The sequence below is a fragment of the Nansenia antarctica genome (assembly GCF_963989245.1).
Source record: "Nansenia antarctica genome assembly, chromosome: 6".
NCBI lineage: Eukaryota > Metazoa > Chordata > Actinopteri > Argentiniformes > Microstomatidae > Nansenia > Nansenia antarctica.
This window is the reverse complement of record NC_137676.1, coordinates 28,993,456-29,008,832: the sequence shown is the minus strand read 5'-3', so window position 1 is coordinate 29,008,832 and position 15,377 is coordinate 28,993,456. Positions and strand designations below refer to the sequence as shown.

The window sequence follows — 15,377 nt, the reverse complement described above, 5'->3', positions numbered from 1 at the left end:
AAGACAGTTTGATTACTCACCACTCTGCCTATGTCATTTAATATGCCGGCCAGCTTAAGTGCAGCTGCCGTCTCCAATTTTTCGATAGACCAGGACAATGCTCAGGCCAAATAGCAGATGTCCTGCTATCATTAATCCAAATAGGTACACGTCTTCGACGTCTTCAAAAGTGCCATGCGGGCACGCAGGTTCGCCTTGTCCTGAGTTTCTTGTAGAATTTCTTTTGTCAATTGTGTTGAGAGACCAGCTTATCAATTCCATGTTTGTAGTTTGTAGTTTCGAAGAAACAGTGCAAAACTCCAGCAGAAAGCAGACACAAGACAAGACAACGGTGGTGTGGAGAGAGAGAGAGAGAGAGAAAAATGAGAGAGAGAGAGAGAGCGAAAAATGCGACCGCCTACGACGAAGGACAGAGAGAGTAAGTTTCACTTGTAAAGTAGTGTTGTAGTTAACTAGGTAGCAGTGGGGATAACTCACCCAATCCATTGCATTGCAGTATTTTAGCTTGACTAGCGAGTGTGTGTTGTGATTCTCAACAACGTCGAAATGCATTTCGTGTTTCAAAATAAAAGTCAGAACATTTTGATTGGTTGCCGACTTGTTACCCCTTTCACCAGACCGTGTCACGTAACGGCTAGTATTATAGGAAACGGCAAGTATTAGAGTCAGCCCTGGCTGAGAGTTAGCAATTTGCTGTTGGCCAGCTCTGGTATGAGGAATGTGGCCCAGATATATTGTACTACTGGGCCATCTTTGGTCCGAGTGTGGTTGGGATCTGGGCCACATGCTGGCCAGGGTCTGGCCTTTTCATGGCAAAAACAAGGCTCAGGAGAGGCAGCCAGAGCCGGCCCACTTCCGGCCCGGGGATCAAAGTTGGACCTGGGCCACATCTGGATGCCGGTAGAAAACAGATGTGGGCCGGATCCGCCATTTCTGCTCTGACTGGGGCTGTTTCTGTATACTGTGCTCTTGTTTGTTCACTCTATGTCTATGTGTGTATGGCTGTGGGGCCCGTTCACACCACACTGAGCTGGCGCAGAGCTTTTCTTTACACATCGTCCTTCCCAGTGCTGTTACAGCCACTCTGGCGGAGGCGTAACCAGCCCAGCCCAGTACAGCTCAGCCCAGTACAGCTCAGCTCAGCTCAGCCCAGCCCAGCCCAGCCCAGCCCAGCCCAGCCCAGCCCAGCACAGCCCAGCACAGCCCAGCCTAGTACAGCCCAGCCCAGTACAGCCCATTACAGCCCAGCCCAGCCCAGCCCAGCCCAGCGCAGCCCAGCCCAGCCCAGCCCAGCCCAGCCCAGCCCAGCCCAGCCCAGCCCAGCCCAGCCCAGCCCAGCCCAGCCCAGTACAGCCCAGCCCAGCCCAGCCCAGCCCAGCTCAACCCACGGTTGGGTTGGGTAGTGTGATGGTGCAGTATGGTCTGTCTGTACATCTTCTCATGACTGCATGTCTGTCCTCCTGGCCCAGATGACCCTGACCTCCCCCCAGGCAGCGGCCCAGCTGATCAGCAGGGCCCAGAGTGTTGGCTCCGCCTCTACAGGAATCCCCCAGCAGGCTGTGCTCCTGGGGAACACCTCCGGCCCCGCCCTCACTGCCAGCCAGGCTCAGATGTATCTGCGGGCTCAGATGGTAAGGGTGTGAGACCCACATGCAAGCACACAGACAAATGTACATACGGTACACACACACATACATAAGCACACACACATACATAAGCACACATAAGCACACACACACACACACACACACACACACACACATAAACACACACACACACACACACACACATAAACACACACATACACACACACACACACACAAACACACACACATACATACACACACACACACACACACACACACACACACGATTGCACACACACACAGACATGTACACCCGTACACACACTCACATGTATACACCCAACATTTTGCAGTTTGTGAGGCTTAAAATGACCATGGGCCACGTATTGCAAGTGCAAAACACCTTCAGCAAAACACACTTTTAACTCCTTCATTTAGTTGACATGGCAAGGCAAGGCATGGCAAGGCAAGGCAAGTTTATTTGTATAGCACATTTCATACAACAGGGGCAATTCAAAGTGCTTTACATGCATTATTTAAAAATACAGCAAGAGGAGCATAAGAAAATAAAAATTACAATGAATAAAAGCAAATATAAGAAGTAAATAGATAAAACATTTAAAAAGACAATAGTTAATGGAAAAAATACATTGATAGAAGTGTTTGTGTTTAATCATAACTGGTGCAAAACATGAAGGTTTTTAGCTTAGATTTAAATATGTTAAGGGTTTGGGCCTGTTTGATTTCTTCAGGGAGTTTGTTCCAGGAGCATGCAGCAGCGTGACTGAAAGCTGCTGCACCGTGTTTTGTTTTTACTCTTGGAATTATTAGCTGATTTGTCTCAGCTGACCTTAGGGACCTTGCGGGAATATAGGGTGGGAGGAGATCTGATATGTATTTTGGTCCAAGACCATTTTGTGATTTGTATGTAATTACGAGGATTTTGAATTCAATTCTCTGAGAGACTGGTAGCCAGTGCAGGGATCTCAGGATTGGTGTAATGTGTTCAAATTTCTTTGTTTTTGTTAGGACCCTAGCAGCGGCGTTTTGGATGAGCTGCAATTTACGAACAGCTCCTTTAGATAGGCCTGTTAGTAGACCATTACAATAATCAAGTCTACTCGAAACAAATGCATGGATGAGTTTTTCAAGGTCTTGCTTGGACATGAAACCTCTCATTCTTGTTATGTTTTTCAGGTGATAGTAGGCTGATTTAGTTATTGAGTTTATGTGGCTGTTGAAGTTTAGATCGGAGTCTAGAATTACACCAAGATTTCTGACCTGTTTTTTACTGTGAAGAGAGAGAGAATCAAGTTTTGCACTGACTTTCGATCTTTTGTCAGGTGCACCGAATACAATTATCTCTGTTTTGTCCTTGTTTAGTTGGAGGAAGTTTTGTGTCATCCAGGCGTTTATTTGCTCAATGCAATTACAGAGATTGTCAATGGGACTATAGTCGTTCGGTGAGAGGGCTATGTAGATTTGAGTGTCATCCGCATAGTTGTGGTAGGCAATTTTGTTCTTTTTTATGATGTGTCCCAATGGAAGCATGTAGAGATTGAATAGAAGGGGGCCAAGGATTGACCCTTGGGGAACCCCACATGTCATTTTAATTTGGTCAGATACAAAGTTGCCAATGGAGACATAGTAGCTTCTGTCCTGTAGGTAGGATCTAAACCAGTTTAGGGCAGTGCCCGAAAGTCCTACCCAGGTTTTTAGTCTATCTATTAGAATGTCATGGTCTACAGTGTCAAAGGCAGCACTAAGATCTAGTAGTACCAAAACTGAGATTTTTCCGGAGTCTGTGTTTACGCGAATGTCATTAAGGACCTTAATAAGGGCCGTTTCAGTGCTATGTAGCCTGATTGAAAGTCATCAAAGAGATCATTTAGGGTCAAATAATTGCTAAGTTGTTCGTGGGCAACCATTTCAATAATTTTTCCTGTACAGGGAAGGTTTGATATGGGTCTGTAGTTGTTTAGTACAAATGGGTCTAGGCCGTTCTTTTTTAGTAGAGGCTTAATAACTGCAGTTTTCAGGGCTTCAGGGAAGATTCCTGATGAAAGGGAGGTGTTAATTATTTGTATTAGTTCGCCTGCCATGCAGCTAAATATGTTTTTAAAAAAGCTTGTTGGCAGGACATCAAGGGCACAGGTGGATGGTTTAAGACGTGACATGATTTTATCTAGGGTCTTGTAATCAATGGTGTTAAATTGTGACATGGTTGTTATGTCCGCCCTATTTGGGGTTGTTAATGGGGACATGTTTTTCATGCCTGACACAGAAGACCTAATGCCTTGTCTAATGGTTTCTATTTTAATGTTAAAAAAGGATGCAAGCTCATTGCATTTACTAGTTGAGTGAAATTCCTGAGCAATGGGTGTTGGGGGATTTGTTAGTCTTTCAACAGTTCTGAAAAGGATGCGGGCATTATTGATGTTATTGTTTATGATCTTAGAGAAAAATGATTGCCTGGCACTTCTTATTTCTAAGTTATAGTTCTGAAGATTCTCTTTATAGATATCATAGTGGACTTGAAGGTTTGTTTTTCTCCATCTGCGCTCTGCTTTACAACATTCTCTTTTTTGGGTCTTTACGGATGGGGCAGTTCTCCAGGGAGCTTTTTGCTTACCAGAGATGCATTTGGATCTAATGGGTGCAATATCATCAATGGTTTTTGTGATTTTTAAGTTGAAATCGTGTAGAAGGTCATTACTGAGGTTGGAATAGAAGTTTGGGAGGGGGGGCTAGGGAAAAGGCCTGTGTGAACAGTGCACTGGTCTTTTCATTGATATATCGTTTGGAAATAGTTTTAGACATAGTTTGAATAACAGGAAAGATAGATACGTCAAAGAATATGCAACAGTGGTCAGACAGGGCAATGTCAGTTACAACAACATTTGAAATATCTAAGCCTTTGGTGATGATAAGGTCCAGAGTGTGACCTCGATTTAGGGCTGCCACGATTAGTCGACTAGTCGCGACGACGTCGATTACCAAAATCGTCGCCGACATATTTGGTAATCGACGTCGTCGCATGTTTTTTTGGAGCTGAAATAAGTTTTTATTAAACTTCTTTTTTTTTTTTCTTCTTCCCTGAAGCTGCCACTGGCTAGCGTCTCCCAGTGTCTTTGATGTACATGCGCAGTGTCGGTCATCCGGGGCACACGTGACGTCCCCGGAAAAACAAACAGAGAAATGTCTTCCCGTCCTCGTACCTCTAAAGTGTGGGAGCATTTCAACCACAACGTTGAAAAAAACAATGTAAAATATACAATTTGCAAAGCTGAACTCGCTTATCATGGCAGCACGTCTATGATGCGCGAGCATCTAAAAAGGAAGCACGTTGTGGCAGATGACGAGGAAGACGATGGCTCGTCTCGGTAAGCTAGTTAGCTTGTTATTGGCTAACGATATCGTTACGTTAAAAGCCATCTTTCATTATTTTACGTTATGTGCTGTAGGAGGAGGTGGTAGAAAAGTTTGACATCTCGCCTGCCAAAATAACGCACATTAGGGGCGTTTCCCCACACTATCAAAGCTGGCAAAATCTTTTCTGTGCATCCCTGCAACCTCCACCCCATCCGAGAGGATCTTCTCTGCAGCAGGGAACATCTGCTCTCAAAAGAGAGCAAGCCTCTCTCCAGAACATGTGGAAATGCTGACTTTCCTCGCTATGAATGAATAGTCCACACAGGAGAGAAACAATTTCTTTGCTCAGTCTCCTGCACTTTTCTTTGTTATGTTATTTGATTGAGACCAAACCTTTTCTCTACAAACATTTCTTTTTGTGGATAATTGCTCTTTTTTAGTTGCCTTAGTGCCTACCTCATTTTATTTTGCAGCACTATTCAATACATTTAAAATGTATGTTTGATGCCAGAGATGAGTGAAGCAAAGCAAAACTTTTGTACTCTGTACAAGTATTTATTTTTGTTTTTGTATTCTTTTGGTTGCCTAGTGCCTAGCCTACCTCATTTTACTCAGCAGTTTGCACTCTCTACTACTCTTTACATTACATTACATGCAAGTGATGGCAGAAATAAATCTGCAAAGTTCATTAAAATATCTATTTTTGAGTGAACAATCATTTTAATTGTCTTTATTTTTAGTTAGCACATGCCTACAACAACAACTAACAACTTCAAGCTAAATTTAGAAGCTGATTTAGAAGATGATAGCTAAATAAGAGCGATTGAGTAATTGTGCGATAAGCTGTAATTTATGATCCGATTAGTCGACTAATCGTTAAAATAATCGGTGACTAGTCGACTATGAAAATAATCGTTTGTGGCAGCCCTACCTCGATTATGAGTAGGGAGGTTCACATGTTGTTGAAGTTCAAAAACATCTAACAGAACAGAGAGTTCTTTGGCTTTGTTGTCCTCTGAGTTATCTACATGAATATTGAAATCACCAGCAATGATCAGACCATTAAATTCAGTAGTAATGATGGAGATAAGCGCTGTAAGTTCATTAAAGAAGCTAGTATTGGGGTGGTCTGTATAAAATTATAAAAAGAATTCGAGTGGAACATTTAAAAACAATCTATGCAACTTTGGGATTTTCCTTCAACAAAGTTTCGGGAAGTGTTAATGAATGTGTTTCTCTGATAATGCATGGGTGGGGTATTTGAATAAGGTGTCAGGATCTCATTCTAAAAAACTGATTTCAAAATGATTTCAATGAACCACATCCACCGGACACTCAAATGTACTGGTCCAATGTTGGGGTAAAGTTTGTGTAGAAAGGTGCACCGAAAATGCACTGAAAATGCAGCGAAAGAAAGGTGACTTGAAAATACCAAAGTTGTCTTTCCACAGGAACATGACGTTTCTGTCTGAGTGTCCAGTAACCAAAGCCAGGCTGTTCTCTTCCCCTCAGCTCATCTTCACTCCCACCACAGCTGTTGCTGCTGTCCAATCAGATGCCTTGGCACAGTCCACGGCCAACCAGCAATCTGCTAATGCACAGGTAAAACACACACATACACACACACATACATAGCACACATTCACCATGGCCCTACACACTATTAAACAAGCAAACAAGCACTATAGGGTACCTACACACCTACTGTATGTTGTTTGATTTCCTGATTTTTGCTTCAGGTGCAGAGCCTTGCCCTCCACAGCCAGCAGGGGGCTCCCTCTTCCTTCTTGTCTCAGCCTCACCTCCAGGACCTGTGTCTCAAACAGACCCCTGGAGGGGCCCAGCTCTCCCTGACCTGCGCCCAGCTCAGGACCCCCACTCAGCAGGGGGCCCAGCCGGGGGGGAAGGCTGCCCTCCAGGAGCCCCCTTCAGAGGGAGGACAGACGGAGGGCCCGGTGGAGCTGACTGCACGCCTGGTGAGCGTTAGCCGCAGTGTGACAGCTGTCAGCAGTCACCCCCTCTTCAGCCCAGGTACAGGTAGGCCATCAGAGCACACACACGCTGTGTTCAAAGTGCTCCTCGACTTGGAAAACATGTGTGTTACACATTGATGATACCCAAGTTTCTCCACTCACAGAGAATCTCTGAATCAACCAATAGGGAGCCCTACACAAAATCGACCTAAGTTCCTAGTTCCAAAGGAGCACTTGACCAGTTTCAGTTTAGCAGTTTAGGACATTCTCCTACATCTTGTTTGAAATTCCATTGCATTTCTGAATTAGATTATTAGTCTACATTCCGGGAGATTTCAACACTCGATTTGAACCCTCGCTTTGAAGTGTGCCTCTGAAAGAAATCAGTTTGGAGGGCCAAATTGCCCTACCACTTCGCCCTAACTCTCGATGCCAACATGAATCAGGACACCCTACCTCTACACGTGAATGCTCAAAATAGAGCGGTAGGGCTAAATGGTAGGGGTAAGGGGTGTAAATGGTAAATGGACTGCACTTACCGGTATATAGCCCCTTTTTTGCTGCTCCAAAGCGCTTTACAACAGCCTCTCATTCACCCATTCACACACACATGGCGACAAGCTGCCATGCAAGGCGCTGGCCCCCTCACTGGGAGCAATTTTGGGGTTCAGTGTCTTGCCCAAGGACACTTCGACATGTGGCCAGTCGGGGCTCGAACCGCTGATCTGCCAACCTTGTGATCATTAGACGGTGACTCTACCTCCTGTGCCACAATCGCCCCATAATGTAATGGGATGGGGCCTAAGTATGAGGTACTTGTGCTCAAATGCTGTCTTTGGTTTGCGCCAAACATGTCTTCTCTTACTGTGTCCAAATAATTCAACTTTGGATTCATCTGTCCAAAGCACATTGTTCCAGAAGTCATGGGGCCCTATTATGCACTTCATAAGTCTTAAGCAATAAGACGAGGCGGTAGATCTAAACTTAAGACGTGGAGGCGTGGTCAAGGCCATTTTGCTATTATGCGTGCGGTAGTGGGCGCCTAAAACCCGGCGCTAAGCAAAGAAATTAGTCATGGGTGTGTTTTGGGCGTCTTCTCAATCAACCCAATCAGCGTGCCAGGTGCCATTCCCTTTAAGAACCGGCTGCGTTGAGTCATTAGCGCTATGCTATTATGGAAGTCCTAAGAAGGAGGTCAGCGCGCTTCTCTGCAGAAGAAAGTAACAAGCTCGTGCATGATTATTTTCTGAATAAACACGGCAATACCTCCGCTTGTGAGTTGAGAAGTATTACAGAGGGGTCGCTGGAAGACTGCAGGAATGACAGATGTTGATGTCATTATATTACGCACGGCATGCTCGTACTGTATGTGCACAGTATGCGGAGGCAACATACTGTACAGCGCTGGCCTCTCCCTTCTGAAATAAAGCATTTATACTGTGACCGTAATTGACGTCTTGCCGTGGAGCCACGTGCGTGTTCATGTGTGCCCACATGCATGCGCAAACCGCGGAGGCGCGCTCGTGTTTCAAAACGTGCATGAAGTCTAAACTTAAGAACTTTTCAAACCACTTCTTAGCGCTAGGAGCAAAGTCAGATCGCATAATAGCAGGGGCGCCTAGTGCACTTCATTAACATATGAACACTCCCACAATGAGTAATATATGCACGGGAGTATTACGTCTTATGTGTGGGCGCCTATCGACACCTGCATAATAGCAGTAGCGCGTATGAAACGATAATAAGGGTGGCGGTAGGTCTTAACCTGGCGGTGCGTCTTAATTAAGACTGTTTGTCCTGTTGCGTTTGCCGTAGTTGTTTTTCCGGGTTCAGAGCACGCTGGCGTCCGCGTTGTGACTGCCGCTTCTGTTTCCCGGTCCTGTCTTTTTGTATCCTGTCTTTTTGTATCCTGTCCTATCCTTTTTGTATCCTGTCCTATCCTTTTTGTATCCTGTCCTATCCTTTTTGTATCCTGTCCTATCCTTTTTGTATCCTGTCCCGCCGACCTCCGCTGCCTTCCCCCCCGCCATCTCCCGCCTCTCACCGCCTTCACTACCGGACTGCAGAACTCACCGCCTTCACTACCGGACTGCAGTACTCACCGCCTCATCGTTCCTGTCCCCCGGCTCTGTGTTGCCGACCGACCCGCTGCGCGCCGCTCTCAGACATTGCTGGCCTGGCCGTGCTGTGCTACTACCCTCGTCCCGGGAGGTAGCCACCACTCCCTCCCCGGTTCGGGGGTTGCCATCTCCGCAGGTGAGTGTCGGTCCTTCCCAGCCTTCACTCACTGCTGCGCGATTTGGTCGCTGGCATGGCACGGCTAGGCTGGCCGGCCGCGCGGGTTCGGTCCCAGGCTGGAAATACTGATGACAACGGCAACGGCGGCACCGCGCTGTCGCTCTGGTTCACTGCCTGTCGTTTTGCCCTGGACTCCCGGCCATCTCACCTGCCCCCCACCTCCCCCTGCCCTTCTCTCGTCTCACCTACACTCACTGAACCACAACCATCGCCTCACTGCTGCTGCTGCCACCAAGGCAGGCATTCTCCGCTGCCGCCGCCACATCCATCGAGGCTCCCAGCAACATCAACACCGGACTCTACACCACCCCCCCCCTCCCCGTTCGCTGACTCTGTGTTCCATGTTACTTGTTGTTGTTACTTGTTGTTTTTGTGTTTCCCCATGTGTATCCTATATTGTCAGCGTCTTTGAGCCTCGGAAAAGCGCTATATAAATTTAATAAATTATTATTATTATTATTAAGTTAAGAAGTGCATAATAGGGCCCATGGTGTTTGTCTAGGTGTTCTTGCCCTGATGTTTTTTTTTTTACAGCAAGGATTTCCTCCTTGCACACCTCCCATAAAAATGTCACATCAACTTTGGCAAGAGCTACCTGTAGGTCCTGTGATGACATTTTAGGATTGTTGGAGACTTCTTTAAGCATCTTGTGGTCTGCTCTAGGGCTGAACTTGCTAGGACGGCCTGACCTGGCCATGTTGGCAGTTGTTTTAAATGTTCTCCACTGTGTAGACTGTGGAATGGCTGATTCCAGATCTTTTCAAATCCCTCCTCAGACTACATCTACAACCTTTCTGAAGGCCTCAGAGATCTCTTATGATCTCGCCATGGTGATACTACTCACTTCAACAATCAAGAGCAAACCAAACTAAATGTCTGAGGTTTAAATAAGACAGGCTCCTCCAAAATCTTCTCTAACGATGTTCTAATCATTTGCACTTGATGTGGGGTGCTTGATTTTAATTTTATGCATTTTAAGTAGTAATGAATGTGTCTATTTTTCTCCAGGACAGATTGAAAATGTCTTGCATTTTCAGTTAGTTCTTCATGCACAACCATAGTTGAAATTAGCAACCACATAATGGTTAGTGTTTAGAGGAGAGATAGAGAAAGTGATAGGCCTGATGTGATGTGATGTGATATTTGATACAGAGACCCTTGGATAAAATGATCATGATAAAACAGCAATAGTAGAGGTTAGAGAGGCAGGTAGCCTAAAGGTTAGAGAGGCAGGTAGTCTAGAGGTTAGAGGTCAGGTAGCCTAGAGGTTAGAGAGGCAGGTAGTCTAGAGGTTAGAGGTCAGGTAGCCTAGAGGTTAGAGGTCAGGTAGCCTAGAGGTTAGGGAGGCAGGTAGCCTAGAGGTTAGAGGTCAGTTAGCCTAGAGGTTAGAGAGGCAGGTAGTCTAGAGGTTAGAGAGGCAGGTAGCCTAGAGGTTAGAGAGGCAGGTAGCCTAGAGGTTAGAGAGGCAGGTAGCCTAGAGGTTAGAGAGGCAGGTAGTCTAGAGGTTAGAGAGGCCGGCTAGCAATCGGAAGGTCACTGGTTTGATCCCCCCCTCAGGAGGTAGCTGCATGAGAGCTGGTGACTGGAGGGTTGCTGGCATCATATCTAAGGTGCCTACTACTGCCATTGTGCCCTTGAGCAAGGCACTAAACCTCTAATTGCTCCAGGGGGGCTGACTATCGCTGACCCTGTGCCTAGATCAAAACATTTTGTATTCTTTTTGTTGTACTCTGTCCAATGACAAAAAGATTGAAACTAATCTAAAGGATTTTTGATTAGTGGATTATATACCCCTTCTGTATCTCTCTTTTATACAGATATTTATACAGATATTGGGAAAGTGCAGAAGATCAGCTAGAGAGACACAGAGTACAAAGTAAAAACGGTCAATGGCTCCTGCTCTGCCAAGGGGAAGGGAGAGGAGACAGCAGCTCCCTCAGTCCTCTTCCTGTCTCTCTACACTGAAGGGGTGCAAACTTGTCACCTTTCTGCTAAATTAGCCGTTTTTATCTCAAAATATGTCATCCATGTGAATTGTGTAGATCTGCAAAAACAATATTTTTTGTGGGGAGGGGGGGTCTAAGTCTCATCCAAGTCACATGATGCGCGAGCTAACTAATCTCCCTGTCTACTAAACTGCTGTTGAAATAACTTTTAGCTTCAGGGAGCTAGGTACAATTCCAGACAGCATAGAGTGTACAGTCACGGTAAACAGTTTTTACCGTAAAACTGTAATTCTGCAGGTGTTAAGGTCAGGGCTGCTGCTACTTACACATGCATCATTGTTAGACCACCGTTAGTGCTAGAGCTATCCCCACTCTAAGGTTAGCCACAAAAAAATGTTGTGTCACCTTTTTGGGCCATCACCAGTTTGCACCCCTGACACTGTCTTCCTGTCTCTCTACACTGTCTCCCTGTCTCTCTACACTGTCTCCGTCCAATAACAATATGAGCACAGTATGTCTAAAAAAAGACCAGTTACTTCATGAGAGTATTCTCATTTGTATTAGATCATTCGGGACATAAATCAGAACAACATGTTTGATAAAGATGTCTTATAATATTGCTCAAGTATTTTGTTTCTAAACTGGCATATTATAGTTTCATTGTTTATTAAACAATTGTAAACCTGTCAAACTAACCATAATGTACATAATTTGTTATTGTATTTACATTGGTAATACATTGTGATTGGTATGGCCTATTGCTAATGTCATGCATATGACAAAATAATTAAATTAAGTTATGATTATATAATGTTTGGAGCACTTTGAGCTGCAACATTTGCGGGAAAAGCGCTATACAAATAAAAGTTATTATTATTAATAATAATAGTAATTATAATAATATTGTTATTGTTATTGTTATTATATGATTATGGAGTGATGACTTTAGTGTAATAATATATATATATATATATATATATATATATATATATATATAAGGCGGGCTACTACCCCCCCTCTGCCTTTTTGAGCCTCTTATTTCCTCAACACATCACCAGTCACAGAGCTGTCAGCTCTTCAAAGGGAAGTTTCTTACTCTAAATGTAGTCCAGGCCTTCATTAGTCAATCTCCTCATTTGGCCCTGACTTTACTAGTTAATTAGCCCAGACCAGTTTTTTGTGACATATTTTGCTTACTGAGTCGTCAAATCTTCTGCATTACATGACAAAACGACTTTTCAGACAATTCAGAAAGAGTTGATATAATGAGTTGATTTTGAGGTGTTTTTGACATCATTCAGAATGAATGATGACCACAATATGAACACTCAGTATCTAAGGAAGCACTACTAAACTACTTCTGCTTGTTTATAAAGCTCTCACTGGCATAGCACCAGAATATTTGAAAGACCTTTTGCTAGCATATCAACCCAATAGAGCTCTCAGGTCTTCTGACGCTGGTTTTCTCTGTGTACCACATGTACAAAAGAAGAGATTTGGTGAGGCTGCATTCTCATTTTATGCACCCAAATTGTGGAATGCACTGCCAGTTTACATTAGGGATGCAACCTCAGCAAATATGTTCAAGTCAAGACTAAAAACCCATCTTTTTAATATTGCCTTTAAATGACTAAATAATTAAATTAAGATTATAAAAACCCATCCTTTTAATATTGCATTTAAGTTACAAAATAATTAAATTAAGATTATATAATGATTAAAGCAGTTTGAGCTGCAACGTTTGCAGGAAAAGCTCTATACAAATAACGTTATTATTATTATTATTATTATTATTATTATCAGATTAACCATCTTCCTGGCATGAGTGGGTGTTGGTTCCAACGCACCTGTTGTTTCTCAGTATAGTATATTTCCTGTGATGTGGTTTAGTTGGTGAGTAAAAGTATTGATGTGCTGCTAACAAGGAACGCAGGAGGAGCCAACAGACACACACACACACAAACAGGCACACACACTGAAAAACACACAGAGTCGGGGCGGAAGGACTGAGCCACTGGCTTACAGGACATCACTGCTCACACAGTATTAGACACATTGTCGGCAACCAACGGACACACACCTCGGACCAGCATGGCTTCAACCACAAAGCTGAGCGTTCTACTGGCTATTCTCATCATCACCGTCCACGCAGACCAAGAAAGAATCCACATTGAAGAAGAAGGTGAAGACTATTCTTTTGAAATACCTCTGGGCGGAAATTACTGTGTGATCTTCAAGTCCGTGGCTGAAGAGACCCTGCTGCTGTGGAACACGTCTAACCTGGGGTAGTGGTGGTCTGTAAGTCGCTTTGGATTAAAAGCGTCTGCTAAATGGCAAAATTTAATTATTTAATTAATTATAATTAATTATTAACCCGTCACCTGAGAATTCTATGCTGGCTGAAGACTTAAAGGAATCGATTAACAGCTGAATTCGAGAGTGACAATCAGAGAGTTCTCTCTCTGGGGATCCTCAATGTGATTCATTCAGACTCTGGGCTCTACAGGGTGGAGTGTTGGGAGACTGGCAGAGTGTCACAGAACAGCAGCGTCAGACTCTCAGTCTGCAGTGGTGAGACTGTGGAGGGTATGTCCCCGGCTCCTGGAGGGACAGTAGACCTGTCGTGTGAGGGGGCAGCAGCAGGTGACCACCTGACTGCCCAATGGCTGAGGGGGAGGTGGTGGTGGGACGCCAGGAACTGGGAGAGAATGTTTCTGGACAAGAGCAGTACCTTGAACCCCCTCATGGAGGACCTAAGAGGCAGAGTACAACTGGTTGACAACAGCTCCTCTCTCCGCATCACCAACTCCACCTTCGAAGACCGTTACCACTGTCTGGTCCTGGATGGACAGCGTTGTGTTGGCAGTCACATATACCTGTACGTCAGACTAGAGTATGTTCTAGGCTCACCGGGGGGAGGAGGCTGTGCTGCCCTGCTTCCTGCCTGACACCAGTGTGACAGAGGTGTGGTGGGACACCCCTCATGGAGACGTCCTCTCTGAGGACGCCAGTTACCTCTCTGAGGACGCCAGTGGCCTCTCTGAGGACGCCAGTGACCTCTCTGAGGACGCCAGTGACCTCTCTGAGGACGCCAGTGACCTCTCTGAGGACGCCAGTTGCCTCTCTGAGGACGCCAGTGGCCTTTCTGAGGACGCCAGTGACCTCTCTGCCGGAGGGAAGCAGACGTACAGTGCCTTGCAAAAGTATTCAGTTTTGTTGCCTCACAACCTGGAATTAACATGGATTGTTTGAAAGTTTGCATCATTTAATTAACAGAATATGCCTACAACTTTGAAGATGTGTTTTTTTTTATTGTGAAGCAAACAACAACAAATAGGACAAAATAACAGAAAACATCAATGTGCATAACTATTCACCCCCTTAAAGTCAGTAGGCCTACTTTGTAGAGCCACCTTTTGCGACAATCACAGCTGCAAGTCGCTTTTGATAAGTCTCTATGAGCTTGCCACATCTTTCCACTGGGATTTTTGCCCATTCCCCAAGGGAAAACTGCTCCAGCTCCTTCAAGTTTGATGGTTTACGCTTGTGAACAGCAATCTTCAAGTCTGACCACAGATTCTCAATTGGATTGAGGTCTGGGCTTTGACTAGGCCATTCCAACACATGTTTCCCCTTGAACCACTCATGTGTTTCTTTAGCAGTATGCTTGGGGTCATTGTCCTGCTGGAAGGTGAACCTCCGTCCTAGTCTCAAATCACTAATAGACTGGTACAGGTTTTGCTCAAGAATATCCCTGTATTTAGCACCATCCATCTTTCCCTCGACTCGGACCAGTTTCCCAGTCCCTGTTGCTGAAAAACAGCCCCAGGATGGTGTTCTTGGGGTGATGGGATGTGTTGGGTGTGCGCCAGACATAGCGTTTTCCTTGATGGCCAAAAAGTTCAATTTTAGTCTCATCTGACCAGAGCACCTTCCTCCATACATTTTGGGAGTCTCCGACATGCCTTTTTGCAAACTCAAAACGTGTCTTCTTATTTTTTGCGGAAAGTAATGGCTTTCTTCTGGCCACTCTTCCATAAAGCCCAGCTCTATAGAGTGTACGGCTAATTGTGGTCCTATGGACAGATATTCCAGTCTCTGCTGTGGAACTCTGCAGCTCCTCCAGGGTTACCTTTGGTCTCTCTGCTGCCTCTCTGATTAATGCCCTCCTTGCCTGGTCCATGAGTTTTGGTGGGCGGCCC

At 45.0% G+C, this 15,377-nt stretch overlaps 1 protein-coding gene across 1 annotated transcript in view; it reads left to right on the top strand.

Moving 5' to 3' along the window:
• Window positions 1-1,448: 1,448 nt before the first annotated feature.
• The window catches only part of LOC308160418 (polyhomeotic-like protein 2), a gene marked incomplete at both ends in the record, with an annotated part of 44,708 nt that continues 30,779 nt past the window's right edge, over window positions 1,449-15,377 (top strand). The window contains 6 exons of the mRNA XM_080534333.1: window positions 1,449-1,631; window positions 6,471-6,560; window positions 6,698-6,989; window positions 13,666-14,007; window positions 14,165-14,360; window positions 14,838-14,866. Coding sequence (XP_080390459.1) covers window positions 1,449-1,631; window positions 6,471-6,560; window positions 6,698-6,989; window positions 13,666-14,007; window positions 14,165-14,360; window positions 14,838-14,866 — 1,132 coding nt within the window. The remainder of the gene's footprint in view (window positions 1,632-6,470; window positions 6,561-6,697; window positions 6,990-13,665; window positions 14,008-14,164; window positions 14,361-14,837; window positions 14,867-15,377) is intronic.